The sequence below is a fragment of the Mauremys reevesii genome, linkage group 13, assembly GCF_016161935.1.
Source record: "Mauremys reevesii isolate NIE-2019 linkage group 13, ASM1616193v1, whole genome shotgun sequence".
Lineage (NCBI taxonomy): Eukaryota > Metazoa > Chordata > Testudines > Geoemydidae > Mauremys > Mauremys reevesii.
The window spans coordinates 32,887,444-32,905,214 of NC_052635.1; the positions used below are offsets into that span (position 1 = coordinate 32,887,444).

Sequence of the window (17,771 nt, forward strand, 5' to 3'; positions counted from 1 at the left end):
GCTTGTAGCCAGAGCAGAAAGATTGGTTTCTAATTAAAGCTGGGGTAGTGAATAGGCAGACTGAGGGCCAAATCCGGACCACCAGACACTTTTGAACAGATCCCGAAATCTTTTTATTTACTTATCATTATTGGGTTTTTTTATTATTATTTTTCTTCTCTGGAGTCTGTACCTTGACCAAGAAATTTGGACCTGGACAAAAAATAATTGACTACCTCTGCCTTAAAGTGTGAATTTGTATATATTCTTGGTGTATTTCACTGTCTGATGCTTAAGTTATGTGTTAATCTTCTCTTTGCTCTGTTAAGGGGTGGTTTTGGAGAAATAGTATTACCTTGTTTTTTAGATACAAGAGGCAAGAGAATTAGAAAAAACAAATCAACAAAAATCCCAGTCTCCCGTGATTCAGGATGTGGCAGGATCTCCGAAGGTTAATCTGCTACGACACAGCCACCAGGAAGGGAAAGCCTCAACCCCTGAAAAAACAGACTTAACAAATGGCGAGCCTGAGAGAACTGAAAATGCAGCCCAAAAGCCAGAAAGAGATCTGACTCCTTCCATCTCCGGTACATAAGATCATGTTGCTTGTGCTGACTTGCAGTAGAATGAGTTGCCCACAGGGGTAACTCTAAGTATATCCGTATACATTCTTTAAACTCCCATCTTTTTTTAATGGCTCGTTAAATCATGAAAATAACACTGCCTTTCTTTTGGCAATCAGGTCCGTCTCCCCTCTCCTCCTTCCTGTTCTCTACTTTGGAGCACAACCCACCATGGCTCTAATTTCTTGGTGTGAAAAAGCATGATCATGTTAGGGAAGTTGTTGAAATGGGGGGTTTAGTTCCCATATGTGCAAGTCTTATCTAGCTCCGTAACTGCCAAGACAGATATTCTGGGATAACGCATTTACAGCATTTGTCTTGCAAACTTGTCAGTGAAAGTGGATAGAGTCCTTGGGACTCAAACATTTTCTTTACCAAAGTGTAACCACTTTGAAATGAGTGAACTGTTAGTCTTGGACTACTTGGTAATATAAAATCTGTTTGTGCAGAGTTGTGCTGGGTTTTGACTTGTTGTTTTCAGTTGGGGGGTAAATGGGGGTGGGGGAGGAATGGAGAAGGTGAGGTAAGGTGTCTAGAAACAGCTAAAGCTAGTTGAAAGTCTTACGGGGAAAAATAGGATGTGAACATCTACTTCAAAGATTTTCATAATGCTACACACAAGGGTCAGAATTAAGGCTGCGTTTGCAACCTCCATTCAGGCATTTCTTAATCTTTGCTTGACTTTCATACTTAATGTTCTTTACTGAAGGTATTTTGTTATATTCAGTACAATAGTACTATTAGCAAATCTGTGCTTATTCAATAATTGACCGTAGTAAACAAAATGTAGTGTTACCTACATAGCGTGGTGGGGTGTGTGTATAAAATGCCTTTAAAAGAAAACACTAAATTGCAGTATTCTTCTTACCTCCCCCACAAAAAATCCTATTTCTTGGCATATTTAATCAGAGGAAACCACTGATGGAGGCAAGGAAATGGTTACAGCCATTCTGGAGGATGTGGTCGTATCAGCTGTTAAAGGTAAAACTTTCTTATCGGAAGAACCTTTCCCAAGTAAACGTATATATTTATCCAGCTTTTGCCTTGTGCTTTTAGAAGTATGGAATGCCTTTTTCCTTAAGAATTTATTTTGAGATCCACAGATGTTGTTGAGCCTAGTGAGGCCTGTAATAGGAACACTGTCAATACCCTCCCATGTACAGTAAGGCCTCACTTAGTCGTCCTGGTTAACATTGTTTCATTCTTACGTTGTTGATCAATTAGGGAACATGCTCAGTTAAAGTTGTGTAATGCTCCCTTCTGACATCGTTTGGCAGCTGCCTGCTTTGTCTGCTGCTTGCAGGAAGAGCAGCCCATTGCAGCTAGCTGGTGGGGGCTTGGAACTAGGGTGGACCAGCAGCCCCCCTATCAGCTCCCCATTCCCCTAAATTCCCTGTGCAGCAGCTGCCCCTCCTCCCTGCCATATGCTGCTCCTGCCCTCTGCCTTGGAGCTGCTCCCGAGACTTCTACTTGCTGTGGGGGGGGGAGGGAAGGAAGAGGGGGGCTAATGTCATGGTGCCCGCCTCCCCCCCGCTCCTGCACCCCGCTTACCCCATCTTCCATAGAGCAGGGGGGACATACCAGGTCTCAGGACGGAGGGAGCTTGCAGCAGCTGCCTTCTCAGCAAGCTGATCTAATTAACAAGGCAATGTAATTAAAGGAAATGTGCATATCTCCCTCCATTCCTGCTGCCTTGTGTAGAGAGAGAGTTAACTCTTGAGAGCTCAGCCAATTGCTAGTTCATCATTTAGCAGTAAGGGAAATATCCCACCCTCCACCTCAACCAAGCTTCACAATCATCACTGTGTACCAGTATTAAATTGTTTGTTTAAAAGTGTGTGTGTGTGTGTGTGTAGTCTTTTGTATGGTGAAAACATTTCCCTGGAACCGAACCTAACCTCATTCACGTTAATTCGTATAGGGAAATTGGATTCTCTTACCATCGTTTCGCTTAAAGTCACATTTTTCAGGGACCATAACTACAACGTTAAGTGAGGAGTTACTGTATCACAGTAACCCTTCCTCTGGCTAACGCTGAGACAAGCTCCCTCTAGTCGATTAGTGCTTCTCTTGTCCATCAACCACAAGAGTGTCACCTGTGCACCCTAAGAATTTGTATGACATTGATATTTTAGTGAATTTATTATTGCAAGTATTTATTTGGGCTTTTCGTCTAATTTTTTTTTTTTAAATTTTAAGTGGCTGAAGAAAAGCATGTTGCAGCTGAAACAGCTACTCCCCCATCTGAATTAGAAGCAGTGGATCTTGCCCCTGCTGGTGGTATTAATGAAAATGTCCAAACGAATGGAATTCCAGATGACAGACAGTCTGTCTCCTCCACGGATAATCTGGTAAAAACAAAAAACCCAGACTCTTGATTTCTTTTGGGGAAAAAGATCAATCAGAAAGTGTGCAAAAGGACAGCATTTGGTATTTAAAATTGAGTGTGGAACAGTATGTTTTTAATTTTTGCTTTGCCACCTGAAAGTTTGCATTATAAGAGCATGAAAGTAAGATCAGGTTGCATTGTTTTCATATGAGTGCTGTGGTCTGAATAGTGATAAAATAATCCCCATCCTGAATGCCTGTAGATATTAATGTATCTACATAGTTATTCTGTCTCAATACCTGGATCCTAGTGGCTTTCAGTTTTTCATCTGAAAGTTTGGAATTACTACTTTTTGATAGGTAACTTGGAAAAACAACCCTTTCAAATATATGGTGAGTTAGAAGGGGCTGTAAGAATAAAAATTAAGTGCACTTACTTATATTACTAGCATCTTAGGGGTTGTCTAAATGAACATGTAGTTCGTGTCAGTCTGGGCTGTAAATATACCACACACTAGTTTGCCATGCATGGTGTCCATGTAGACCCTGGTGGCCCCCACTAAAAGTTCCCTAGTGTGCTTTGATCTACTCCAGGGAACTTTCAGTGTGCAGCAGCAGTGTCCACACAGACACTTAGTGACTAGCTGGCTGTGCAGAGTAGATTTACGCCCCAACTTGCCACAAACGAAGTGTTTAAATAGCCAAACCCTTAGATTATTGAAACCGAGAGTTTAAAAAAGTCTAATTTGCTCTGTTTGCGTGGTCTTTTACATTTCTCACACTGGATAGTGTAAACAAATTAGTTTCACTTTGGAGTGTTCTTACATCATGATGCTGCTTTGGTTATGAACACTGCAGACAGATGACTTTGTTCTTTAAACACAGATTCCACTGGAACTTAAAAATAAATTATTGCATTCCTGCTAGCTTGTGTAAAGATGACTTTTGCTGAACTAAAATTTGTGGCTAAACTTCGCTTTATGGTGACTCTTTAATTTTTTTCACCTTATCAGTTGTTGTAATGAAGATTTGATGTAGTGGTTCTTTGCTCATTAGGAAACAGATGTACCTGGATCTCAGTCAGCTGCCAAATTCTCCCATATCCTGCAGAAAGATGCCTTCCTTGTGTTCCGGTCACTGTGCAAGCTTTCGATGAAACCGCTTGGTGATGGACCACCAGATCCCAAGTAATGAGCTTATATTTACTGAGTTGTATGCTCTTCAGATAGCTATTTTTAGGAACAAAGGGAATCAGATTGTCTAGGTACTTCATTGTACAGCCTTGGTCATCCAGAACTCCCAGTTACACTCCTGTTTTGAATACATTGCGAGATCTCTTTTTGCATTGAAAATTCCCTGTATGCAAACCTTCTTACTTGGAGAAACCAAATAGCAGAGGGATGCAGTACTGCAGGAAACCATTATGCTGTAGTTCATGTGGTCTCAACAAAAGTTCCCTTTAGATGTAGTATCTCTGCAGATCTGTAGAAAGAACTCCTTCTGTGGTTTGAATCCTATGCTTTAATGGAACCAGCAGGAGTAACTGACCCAATCCCATGGGTTGCAAGCATCTAATATTCTCTAGAAGGAGAAGAATCTCCAAGGTAAGAAGGTTGTTCTTCCCTAGCATTCTCAGCAGAGAAGTCAAGCAAGCTGTTATCTGTGAAATGAACTGAGGTAGTGCTCATTTCACTTGGCCTTCAGAGTCAGTGTAACTTATACACATACGTGTGTGTGTGTGTGAGAGAGAGAGATGAAAGTAACCTATTTTTTTAACGATAGTCTTTTTTGCTTTCTTCCCCAGATCCCATGAGTTGCGTTCTAAGATAGTGTCCCTCCAGCTGCTTCTCTCCGTATTGCAGAATGCTGGTGGAGTATTCAGGACACATGAAATGTTCATCAATGCAATCAAGCAATATCTTTGTGTAGCATTATCTAAAAACGGGGTCTCTTCTGTTCCTGATGTCTTTGAGCTATCTCTTGCCATCTTTCTCACACTGCTTTCAAACTTTAAGACCCATTTAAAAATGCAGATTGAGGTAAGAGTGCTTTATCTTCATTTTGCCTACAAATTTTCTGTTAACTCAATACATTTTACTAATAATGCAAAGCAAACACAATACTTTAAAATTGCTGCTTCAAAATTTTGCTTTCTTTGCACCTTGAAGTACTACCTACTTTACAAATTGGATATGCATGAGATGAAGACTCTCTTCCAAGTGAAATTACTGTGTACAAATGAATATGCTCATTTAGCATGTTTTTTAAAATTCTTCAATAGAAAACTGCAGACATTATGTCTTTGTCTCATTTGCTGTGCACAGGTGTTTTTCAAAGAGATCTTCCTGAATATTTTGGAGACCTCCTCAAGTTCTTTTGAGCACAAATGGATGGTGATTCAGACCTTGACTAGAATTTGTGCAGGTATATAGTTATAAAAGTTACCTGTTCTTCACAATGTAGAATAACTTTCCTTTTCGTTTGACAATGATCTGGAAATACTGAAGGCAGCTAATATCAGAGTAGTGGTAGCTTTAAGTGTGTGTTCTTAGAGAAGCATTTGTCTTTTAATTCAAAATATTTGAATCAAGAAATGATGCATAAAATAACTGTGCTGTGATATCATGGTGATGAACATGTTTTAAAAAACATACTTTCCACCTATTTTTTTTTAAGTTCTATATCTTTGAATTCTAATACTCTGATTTTTCTCATTTTTAAGATGCTCAGTGTGTGGTGGATATTTATGTTAACTACGACTGTGATTTAAATGCTGCTAATATTTTTGAACGCCTTGTAAATGACTTATCTAAAATCGCTCAGGGACGCAGTGGACATGAGTTGGGAATGACACCTCTGCAGGTGAGAGCAACAACATTGGAAATAATACAGCTCTGATTTTTCCCTTCAATGCCACCTCCTTTAAATAATGAGTAGCACTTAGTTCAGAGGTGGGCAAAATACGGCCTGCGGGCTGGATCTGGCCTGCCAGCTGTTTTAATCCGGCCCTTGAGCTCCCGCTGAGGAGCGGGGTCGGGGCTTGCCCTGCTCCGGCGCTCCAGACGGGGAAAAGGGTTGGGTACCACTCCACGCAGCTCCCGGAAGCAGCAGCATGGCCCCCCTCCAGCTTCTATGCATAGGGGCAGCCAGGGGGCTCCACTCTGCATGCTGCCCCCACCCCAAGTGCCCCCCTGCAGCTCCCATTGGCCAGAAGCTGCACCCAATGGGAGCTGCAGAGGCAATGCCTGCAGACAGGGCAGCGTGCAGAGCCGCCTGGACGCGCCTCCATGTTGGAGCTGGGACATGCCGCTGCTTCTGGGAGCTGCTTGGGGTAAGTGCCGCACAGAGCCTGCACCCCTGAGCCTCTCCCTATGCCTATGCCTCTGCCCCATCCCTGATCTCCCTCCCGCCCTCCAAACCCCTCGATCCCAGCCTGGAGCACCCTCCTGCACCCCAAACCCCTCATCCCCAGCTCCACCCCAGAGCCTGCACCCCCAGCCGGAGCCCTCACATCCCAGCCCGGAGTCTCCTCCTGCACCCTGAACTCCTCATTTCTGGCCCCACCCTGGAGCTCACACCCCCAGCCAGAGCTCTCATCCCCTCCTGCACCCCATCCCCAATTTTGTGAGCATTCATGGCCTGCCATACAATTTCTATTCCCAGATGTGGCCCTTGGGCCAAAAAGTTTGCCCACCGCTGACTTAGTTTTTACTTGTATAGTGTGCAACGTGGCTACAGTCGGTTTTATTGAGAGTCACCGGGGAGGTCATCCTATTGTTTCATCTCCTAGTGAATTTAGTTGGTTGAATGCCCAATGAAAATACTGTATTATACATGTTCAAGCCACTCTTTTTTGTTGGGGGTGCTAAGGGAGAGTCAACGCTTCCATGATGTGAGGCTTCTCCCTACTTCATCACTCATGTGACTGAGTCATCTGACTTCCTTCTGTGGCTTACCCCGAGAGCAGTAACATTCTGGGTTACAGTACTTGCATTGTGTGGAGACCATGGCTTTGAAATCACCTCTTCATCACAAGCTGTTTTTTTTTTCCCCCCCTTGTTAAAATGGCACTCTCCAAGCCGTAGAGAATGATGGGGAATAACCATCGTTCTTCAGTGAGTGCAAAACTATCCTTCCAATATTGACCCCGCGCTATGGTGACCTACTGCTTGCGAACAGTAGTGCTGAAAGCAAACTGTAGGGACCACTCATTGGTATTCTTCACCTTGGAGCTGAACGCACCTCTTGCCCCACAGTCACAGATCCATTAACACCATCCCCCTGCAATCCCCTTGTTGGCCAGAGAATGAAACTGACTGAGGATTTATAGCTTGATTACCTGCCTGTCAAGGTAATGCAGTGCAGCTCACTTACTGGGATGCACCTATTTGCTTTTATTTGGAGAGGGTCTGAATTGTAAATCCGTTTGCAGCTCTTAGTAGTAGCATTTAGAAAATATGACTGTTATTTACAACAATATTTCTTGCAGTTACAAGGATTAAAAATTGGTGATCCCTGATCCAGGACTTACTAGAGACAGGCCTGGGCCAATGTCAATAAAACATTGCTAGATCAAAGAACTGAAGTAGCTCTGTATTCCTGCCCCAATTATATTCTTGCCTTAGTCTCTTCTCCCATTCTTTGAGGTTATGGTAACAGCAGGGAAACAGTCCACTTTACCCCTGGAAACACTGCTTTATCAATAGTTGCATATAATATGGCTCTCCAACTGAATATACTAAAATTGTTTCAAGCTTAAAAACCCCCACAAGCTGTCATTACTGGTGTTTAAAGCCAACAGTAGTGCTGTACATCAGAACAGCTCTCCTCTACTATTAAGTCTCTCTGAGGTGAGTTTGTTTCTTTAGTTAAATCACACCCGTAAAATCTTGAGAGAGAATTTTTTGGCTTGTTCTCTTCCTGCTTTTGATGTATTTTGTCTCAGCACAGAAATTCTAAATTTTAGTATCTAGGACTTGACCTGTCCAGTACAGTGTGATTAATTATTTTTTTCTTCTTTCTTTTCTGCAGGAACTCAGCCTGCGGAAAAAAGGTCTTGAATGTTTGGTTTCAATTTTAAAGTGCATGGTCGAATGGAGCAAAGACCTGTATGTGAACCCTAACCATCAGGCCAGTCTTGGTGAGATTTTCCACCCCACCCTCCAACAGTAGAAAAATGCATTTAAAATGTGGATGTCAGTCCAAATGTGTGTCCAGCAAATAAATGTATATCACTTTTTATGTACACCTTTTTGCTGTTGTTATAACACTAGCAAGTGTGCTGTGTGTTTCCATAGGAAACAAATAGAGGTACCTGCCCTGAAGAGCTTACAGTCTAGATAATGGACTTGACAAAACACTCTGAATGAGGAGGTGGGGAAACAGAGCATTGGTTACAGAAATAGGATTTTGTGGCTATTTGGTTAAGCATAAAAGTCCTATTTCAGTAAACCATGTCGTCTTTACTCTGCTTTCCATTCCTGGTGTGTGATCCTCACTTCTTTGGCAGATCCACTGACAGGTTTGTAAGCTACTTGAGACATGGATTTCTTTTTCTTTTTCTTTTTCTTTTTTTTTAACAGCTAGCAAAACTTATGGAAGCTTTAAGATTAAAAATACAGCATACTTGGTAGACTGAGGAATATCAAAGCTCTATGAAAAGCAATGTGTCTTGTCTACAAACTGATTGATAGTTCACAGTGAACATGAGGAAAGATGCCTGTTTACAGATATTTCTTTTTCTGTTTAAAAGCTGCGGTTCTAGGAGTTGAGCAGGAGACTGAACAGGATAATTCTTATGTGCACTAATAGTGTCTGTAGGCCCCAGGAATTCAAATAGTTTAAAAAAAACCACACACAAGGTGGAGCCCTCATATTGAGTAGTGTGCTAGCCAGCTCTCCCCCGACCACTTAGGTGGTGAAACTGGTGCTATTGTAAGTAGCAATAGCTGTTCTTCTGCACCCTGTACACCCTTCTTTACTAGGTGGAGGCGCAGAGATCTTTCCTCCACTCTTCTCCCTCACTGCTTCAGGAAAGTGGCATGGGGCATAAGATGCCCCTAATGATTAAATGTTTGGTGGCTGTTTTGCTGGAGAGAGAGGGGTCAGATGGTTTAAGAGGGGTGTGTGTGTGTGTGTGTGTGTTCTCACATGCTCCTTGGGGGCATGTTGGCTTTTCTCACTAATAATTCTTATGCTTCTTGTACTCTTCGCCTACCTGCAGGTTCAGATAGACCTTCAGATCAGGAAATGGGTGAGGGTAAATGTTTGGAGACTGGAAGAAGACGGAGTAGTGTGAGTTCCTTGGATTCGACAGTGTCCTCAGGAATTGGAAGCATTGGCATCCAGACTGCTGTCCCTGATGATCCTGAGCAGTTTGAGGTCATCAAGCAACAAAAGGAGATAATTGAACATGGGATAGAATTGTAAGTGGATTGGCAAGGAAATAAAGGCTAACTAGTGTGAATGTCTGTCGGATGCATCTTCACTGTTTCTGATGTAGTCACTATGTATTACAGGAACCGTGTTTGTTCAGTTTAAAGGGACACTTGTCATAATAAAGTAGCACTGACAACTAAAAATTACACTTCCTTCTGAAAACCTTTGTCTACTCTTGTCACAAGCTAACTCCTGAGGGGTATGTCTGCGGCTGACCTGGGTCAGCTAACTTGGCCTTCGGGGCTAAAAATCGCAGTGGAGATGTTTTGGGCTCAGGCTGGAGACCAGGCTTTGAGATCAATCCCCCATGCAGGTGTCAGAGCCCAGGCTCTAGCTTGAGCCCAAACATCTACACTGCAGTTTTAAGCCTTGCAGCCCGAGCCCTGTGTACCTGAGTCAGTTGCTCTGGGTTCTGAGACTTTGCACCAAGGGGTTTTTATTGCAGTGTAGATGTCCTCGAAGTCTACTGTAACTAAAAGGAATTGGGGGATGATTTTGTTCACTCTGTGCTCTTGACACAACTGTGTGGTCGTCTCCTTTTAGGCCGACTCAGCCACAAAAGAGAGGAAACCTCTTTTTTTTTTTTTTTTTTTAAGTGATTGTAAATTACTAATTGGTTTGGAGCAGGTGTGATATGACTGCTCTTTAATTCAAAAAAATGGGTGGACTTCAAGTTGGCAATGACCCTTTCAAATTGCTATATTAAAAAAAAAAAATCCTCTTTGGTTGTATTACTAATGAAAACTGAAATTCTGCAAGTGCTTTCGCCCTTTGTGCTCCACACACACACACACACACACACACACACACACACACACACACACACACACACACACACACACACACACACACACACACACACACACACACACACAAAATGATTGGTCCAAGTACATTTGTCTTATAATTGCTTTAAAAAATTACATTATCCTGGATATTGCCATGCTTCAAATGCTGTAGAAGGGTGTTCCTTTTTAAAAACATCCAAACGCGCACAAACCTCCTTAGAACTGTTCTTATGTTATGAAAAAACTTCTATTAATAGCATTTGGAAAAATCAGGATTTTTTATTAAACCTAAATTATCTTGACATCCTTAATTCTAAAATAGTGGTCTTTGAATGTACCACATAATACGCAGGGTGGGATGTCTAGTGTTACCTAGCTAATGCATTAACCCCCCCCCCCCCAAATAAAAAAATAAAATGTCCAGACGTCTTTTCTTTACTTCCACCTTTAAGGTGAATAGTTATGTGATTTTTAAATTCCTTCCTTTTGTAAGGGCTCTGCAGATGCAAGTAAACTTTATGCACCATAGTGTCTTGGGAAATGGTATTCCAGGTGTAAGCTATAGCTTTTCTGCCTCTCATTTAATTTTTTGTATATTCTGTCTGTATGAATAGATTTAACAAAAAGTCAAAAAGAGGAATACAGTATCTTCAAGAACAGGGCATGCTTGGCACTACAACAGAAGACATTGCACAGTTTCTGCACCAAGAAGAACGTCTGTGTTTTGTAAGACTGAATGCTACTTAAGCGATTAATTTGTTTTACGAAGATATTCCTTCCCTCTCCCCAGCAATTCAACTGTTGCTGCTTTCATATTCCATGCCACCTTACTTTAATTACCTTTTATGGCAGAGAATCTAATGAAGGTTCTCAACTCCCTCCCCCCAGGTTAATCTCAAACCACCACTGCACAGTGGTGCTGGAACATTTTTAATAGAGGGGGTGCTGAAAGCCAGCCCCCGACCCCAGCTGATGCCGGGAGCAAAGCCCTGGGTGCCTGCGCCTATGCCTCCGCACCACTGCTCCCAATTTACATACTCCTTTTAGGCTCTTTGCAGATCTTTTCTTTTGGCAATGGAGGACTGGGTGAGATTCCCTTCATGCCTACTAATGCTGCTTTTTTTAGATCTGCCAGAAGAGCGAGCTGGCTTCTTACTGGAGCCGGTTATTTTACAGCATTGACTTTTAAAGGTGGTGTTAATGACACTGAATGGAATGTTGTGATGGTTGACCAGACTTGACTTTCCATATCCAACAGTGGCTCTGCTTCTCATGAGCAACATACCAACCTTATTATGAAATTTACTGCAGTGCAACTGTTATACAATAAGTTCATTGAAATAGAAAAGGGAGAAGGTACAGTTAGTTTGATACATAATATTCATAACAGTCTCTCTTGTATTTAGACCCAAGTTGGAGAATTTCTAGGGGAGAGCAGTAGATTTAACAAGGAGGTGATGTATGCCTACGTAGACCAGCTTGATTTCTGTGGGAAAGACTTTGTCTCTGCTCTGCGTATATTTCTGGAAGGCTTTCGGTTACCAGGCGAAGCCCAGAAGATTGATAGATTAATGGAGAAGTTTGCGGCTAGATACATTGAATGCAACCAAGGGTAACTTGAAACATCATATTGGATAAACTGTCTTAGGAATGGTCACCTTGTTGGCAGCCGTAGGCAATAAAGCAAGGCTTGACTCGTGCTTGCCCCACAAGGGCAAGGCACATTGCAGGGATGTGTGGGGGCAGATTTTGTTGCTGCTGTCCATGCTATACCTGTTCTATAGCTAAATGGAAGACCTGTGGGATGTTCCTGTAGGCAGCTGCTAAATCATCATGGAGTCTTGAACAGTAGGTGTGGCAGTATTGGCACTTCAGAGAGCACTTTCTAACAGGTGCATAGGATCAAGAATGCTTCAGATACTACATATCCTATTTATCCATGTTGTACTTAATCAGTTCAACAAAATCAAAGTTTTGTGAGCCGTAATTGTTTGTTAGAGAGAGATTAAAAATCTAGTTTGGTAAGTAATGTGTCTCTGTGTAATGAGGCATTTTCCCACTTGCCTTCAGCCAGGCAAATGTGCATGGATGGGCCAATTTGTGATAATATAGACCATTTTACTCTAAAACAAATTTGAAAATGCAATTCTTGCTTGAAAACTTTGACATTGTCTGCTTAAGAATCCAGACTTAATCAATTTCCACTCCCAGATCAGTCACACATCACTGTTTTAATAAAAATGAGTATATTTAGAAAGGAAATCTGGATGTGAGTACGCTAGTGGATAAATCTTATTCTAATTGCTGTTGAAAACAGTGGAAGAAGATGGAAGAATAGTAACAAATAGCATTTTTTTAATTGCCTTTTTCTGTAATCTTGTAAATGTATGGCTTCACAAATTCTTCCCTTTCCCCTTCATTGGCCTTGCTGTAGCTTTCAGTACATATTAAGCAGTAGCTGGGCTAAGTATAAACTTATTTTAATATGAAAGGCTACAGTATGAGATTCCTTGTCGGGCTTTACTGTGTCAGGAGTGTGTAATGCTTCTGAACTGCGTCTTTTCCCTGCATGCGCAGAGAGAGCTAATAGATTGAAGATCTAGAACTCTAAAACGTGTTTCTCTGTTTCAGGCAAACCCTATTTGCTAGTGCTGACACTGCCTATGTTTTAGCATATTCTATTATAATGCTGACTACAGACTTGCACAGTCCCCAGGTAGGGAAAAATCACTATAGAACTGCTACAAGTGCTCTTCTCTAGAACTTGTTCTCAAAATTTGACACCTGAATTTTTATCCATCTCACCTGTTGACAGGTAAAGAATAAAATGACAAAAGAGCAATATATTAAAATGAATCGAGGAATCAATGACAGTAAAGACCTGCCAGAAGAGTATCTGTCCACTATCTATGAAGAAATAGAAGGGAAAAAAATTGCAATGAAAGAGACAAAAGAATATGCAATTACAACTAAATCTACTAAGCCAAGTAAGATTTAATTAGAAACTCAATATAATGCTCAGAGTGTTTTTTATAGTATCTCGTATTCAAGGATTAACATTATAAAATGCGTTAATTCAGCTTAGCCTTTGTGTACTTCACCCAAGTGTTGGCAATTTGGGGACCACTTTACCCAATGCTGAAACATGGCCACTGGTATGTGGCCACTTCGGTGTAAAAGCTCCTAGCACCACTGAACACGGTTAAGGAGAAGAAGTGAAGAATGCTGTAGCTATTTGAAAAAGAAGAGGGACTTAAGGGAGGCAGAATGTAATAATCTAAGTTGGCACTTGGCCAGGAGAAAAGAGCTGACAGTCTTCTTCAGAGTTTTATGTGACTCTCTCATGTTGTGCCATGTTTAACAATGGCACCTCATAGTTCAGAGAGACTGATTTGCTGTTCCTAAGGAGTTTGCAGTCTGAGATGATAACACAGGGAGAGCTTAGCAGTTGGCAACATCATTAAAGTCACTTGAAGTTAGGTGACTTTTCTGTACCTAGAATAGCTGAGGACTTAAATGATATGTCGCATCCAAATGACAGCACCTCCAGCTGCACTGTACTTTTAATAGCATATTGGGCAATTAATGTAGTGCTAATTGAAGGAAGAGAACCAAGTACCAAATCATCGGCACTTCCTCCTTCAGTGCTTGCATGCTCCTTCGAGGTCTTACATTCAGGTATTGACTCTCTTTATCTTGAGAGTTAACTAGGTCACAGCCTGAAGTGCTATGACTGCAGGTATAAAGAAACAGCACTGATTATTTTAATAGGCTATGGCTATGTCTACATTACACAGTTTTTAGCGACATGGCTGTGTTGCTACAGCTGTGCCGCTAAAAGTCGCGCAGTGTAGCTGCTGCTTGTCGGCTCTCCTGCTGACAAAAAACATTCACCCCCAGCGAGTGGCATTTGCATTGTCGCCAGGAGCACTCTCCTGCCGAGAAAGCGCTGTTCACACTGGTGCATGTCGCTGGCAAAACTTTTTGTCTTTCAGGGTTTATTTATTTATTTTTTAAACACCTCTGAAAGACAAAAGTTTTGTCATTCAATTGCCAGTGTAGACATAGCCTCTGTCTACACTCCCACCTATGTTGCTCAGGGGAGTGAAAAAAACACCCCTCTGAGCAACATAAGTTACCCCAACATAAGTGCTGGTGTGGACAGCTTCTCCCGGTAACATAAATGCCACCACTCATTGGGGGTGGATTAATTATGTTGACGGGAGAGCTCTCTTCCATCAGCATAGAGTGGCTACACTACAGATCTTACAACAGCACAGCTGCATCAGTACAGTGGCGCTATTGTAAGCTCTCTGCTGTAGACATAGCCATAGCCGTAGCATCTGCTTTGCAAACTTGAGACTTTAAAGCATTCTTATGTAGTTCACGTGAACTAAATGACTTAATAAAATACGCCTCTGGATTTTACTTTTTCTATGAAGCAGGTCATAAAGTGTGGGAGACTGTTAAGGGAAGAGCTCTATAACTGCGGTACTGTACCTTACGATATATGTGGATTGTTGTACTAGACATGGTTGTGTTTTTGTTTTTGTTACCCCAAGGCTTACACTTTATATGAAAGGCAAAGTCCCATGACAGCATCTTGAGTAAATCCAAAAGCTTCTGAACAAGCTTCCTTAAATTGCAATCTCTAGGTAAAAATTAAAAAAATCTCCCTTCAGCATCTGATACCCAGAACTAAGGAATGGAGCCTGATAGGAAAAATACATATAGTGATGCAGGTTTTGTGGTGTTCTTCATAGATGTAGCCAATGAGAAGCAGCGGCGGTTATTGTACAACCTGGAGATGGAGCAAATGGCTAAAACGGCTAAAGCCCTCATGGAGGCAGTAAGCCATGCAAAGGCTCCTTTTACTAGTGCCACTCACCTGGATCACGTCAGACCCATGTTCAAAGTGAGTGTATGGATTTCTCCGTCACGTATCTTTGTTAGGGCATGTAATCCTCTTCAATCCATAACGTGCCTCGTTGAGAGCTGTGATAACTGAGCCATAGAGTGCAGCAGTGCATCTCTTTTATGAAGGTGTCAATATTCTGATGTGACTAAAAGTGTTGCATTCTGCCATGAGAGTCTCTGGCTCAGGAGTGTGAAGAGAAGAGCTGGGAGTATTGGAGGCAGAAAAGAGTCTTGTTTTTTTTATAAGGGATATTAATATACTCTAAATCAGGGGTGGGCAAACTTTTTGGCCTGAGGGCCACATCTGGGTGGGGAAATTACATGCAGGGCCATGAATGTAGGGCTGGGGCAGGGGGTTCGGGTGTGGGAGGGGGTGTGGTGTGCAGGAGGGGGCTCAGGAGGAGTGTGGGGTTTATGAGGGGGTTCAGGGAAGGGTGTGGCATGTGGGGGGGCTCAGGGCAGGGGGTTGGGGTGCAAGGAGGGGTGCCTAGTGCAGGAGGGGGCTCAGAAGGGGGTTAGGGTGCAGGAGGGGGTTGGGGTGCAGGTTCCGGTCTGGTGCTGCTTACCTTGAGCGGTTCTGGGATGGCAGCGACATGCAGCAGGGCTAAGGCAGACGTCCTGCCTGCCCTGGCCCTGCGCCACTCCCGGAAGCAGCCGGCACCATGTCCCTGCAGCCCCTGGAAGAGGGGTGGGGCAGAGGGCTCCATGTGCTGCCCTCGCCTGTGGGTACCTCTCTCAAAGCCCCCATTGGCCATGGTTCCCCATTCCCGGCCAATGGGGGCTGTGAGGAGCGGTGCCTGCAGGCGAGGGCAGCGAGCGGAGCCCTTTGCCCCCCTTCACCCCCCCCCCCCCCCCCGTCCCCTGCAAGGGGCCATAGGGATGTGGTGCCGGCCACTTCTTGGAGTGGCGTGGGGCCAGGGCAGGCAGGGAGCCTGCCTTAGCCCTGCGGCGCCACAGGGGTGGCAATCCTGCGGGCCGGATCCAAAGCCCTGATAGGCCAGGTCCAACCCGCAGGCCATAGTTTGCCCACCCTGCTCTAGATGCTGTAGAAAAAGTATGTGAATGGCATCCTGGTACTTCATTATGTGAATGGGAGGATACAGTGTTGGCATGGGCAATGTCTACACTAGCCACTGCTTTAGGGAGAATCGTGATTTGGTGGTAATGAAACTAAACTTAAAAGGGCTTCCTTTTTGCTAGCTTGTCTGGACTCCATTGTTGGCAGCTTACAGCGTTGGCCTTCAGAACTGTGATGACACGGAAGTTGCATCTCTGTGTTTGGAAGGAATTCGATGTGCAATCCGAATAGCCTGCATTTTCGGAATGCAGGTTTGTATATGTTAGACATGCTATGTCTAGGTCACTGGAGTCCATCATGGCCTCTGACATCTGTAATTGTAAAACTATAAAAATGTTACTTTGGTGTAAGCTATCTCAAGCAAGTGAATATAACTTGCTCTGCTAATCAACACGTATAATGTTTTTTTGTTTGCAGAACAGTTTTAGTTTTAATGTGTCTAGAGCTCTGGATTATAAATAAAGATAATAGTGGGGGTTTATTCTTAATCCTCAAATGCCTCCCACTTCTGATGCTCCTATTAAGATCATTTCCTAGTGTGTCTCCAGCTCTTCTGTACTATATTGTCTGGGAAATACTTTGCCATAATTGCAATCACAGAGCCATACTTGGAAGGGAAGTACCCAAACCTGAGGGGGTTGTGTGCATTTTGCGGGAGGGGGAGGGTGTTTTTTCTTTAGTATTTGCAGACATCTCAATTTCTCAGGCTTATTTCTATTCTCATATTTGTATCTGCATTCTAGCTTGAACGAGATGCCTATGTGCAGGCCCTTGCTCGCTTCTCACTCTTGACTGCCAGCTCTAGCATCACAGAAATGAAACAGAAAAACATAGACACCATTAAGACACTTATTACTGTGGCCCATACAGATGGCAACTATCTTGGGAATTCCTGGCATGAGGTAAAAACTTGAATAGTAAACGTGAGGCTTCAGTGTGCACTCACAGCTTACCAAACATTTGTTCGAGTTCTGCCTACTGTTTGCACAGCCCACAGGATTTGAAACTCCAGCACCAGAGAACTCTGCTGTGATGAAGGGATTTATTCTGCAAACTGTGCACTGGCATCTCATTTTCACTGTTTAATAAAATTCTTTCTAGCCTTTTTGTAGTTGTGAAGGCAGCTCAAACATGAACAGTGAAACCAGTACTGTGCTTTTTGTAGACAGCATGAAACACTCTTCACCTCAGTGGAGTGTTGCCTCTGAAACCCAGTGATGTTTCAAAAGTCAACATGTAAACTATTGTGCTGTTCACTGTAGCAGAAAAATATATGGTTAGTCCAAGGGTCGGCAACCTTTCAGCAGTGGTGTGCCGAGTCTTCATTTATTCACTGTAATTTAAGGTTTCATGTGCCAGTCATACATTTTAACGTTTTTAGAAGCTCTCTTTCTATAAGCCTATAATATATAACTAAACTATTGTTGTATGTAAAGTAAATAAGGTTTTTAAAATGTTTAAGAAGCGTCATTTAAAATTAAATTTAAAATGCAGAGCCCCACGGATCGGTGGTCAGGACCGTGAGTGCCACTGAAAATCAGCTTGTGTGCCATAGATTGCCTTCCCCTGGATTAGTCAATCCCTTACACCTTTCCTTACAGAAATCTCTACAGTGCAGTT

General features: G+C 42.8%; 1 protein-coding gene across 1 annotated transcript in view; it reads left to right on the plus strand.

Annotated features, from left to right (window-relative positions):
* ARFGEF2 (ADP ribosylation factor guanine nucleotide exchange factor 2) overlaps positions 1-17,771 on the plus strand; it is a 55,677-nt gene that overhangs the window by 15,981 nt on the left and 21,925 nt on the right. Inside the window, exons 6-21 of the mRNA XM_039498585.1 lie at positions 347-566; positions 1,512-1,583; positions 2,802-2,953; positions 3,987-4,117; positions 4,735-4,969; positions 5,255-5,354; positions 5,653-5,792; positions 7,962-8,070; positions 9,154-9,355; positions 10,771-10,882; positions 11,563-11,768; positions 12,788-12,872; positions 12,972-13,143; positions 14,920-15,071; positions 16,274-16,402; positions 16,895-17,053. Coding sequence (XP_039354519.1) covers positions 347-566; positions 1,512-1,583; positions 2,802-2,953; positions 3,987-4,117; positions 4,735-4,969; positions 5,255-5,354; positions 5,653-5,792; positions 7,962-8,070; positions 9,154-9,355; positions 10,771-10,882; positions 11,563-11,768; positions 12,788-12,872; positions 12,972-13,143; positions 14,920-15,071; positions 16,274-16,402; positions 16,895-17,053 — 2,376 coding nt within the window. The remainder of the gene's footprint in view (positions 1-346; positions 567-1,511; positions 1,584-2,801; positions 2,954-3,986; positions 4,118-4,734; positions 4,970-5,254; positions 5,355-5,652; positions 5,793-7,961; positions 8,071-9,153; positions 9,356-10,770; positions 10,883-11,562; positions 11,769-12,787; positions 12,873-12,971; positions 13,144-14,919; positions 15,072-16,273; positions 16,403-16,894; positions 17,054-17,771) is intronic.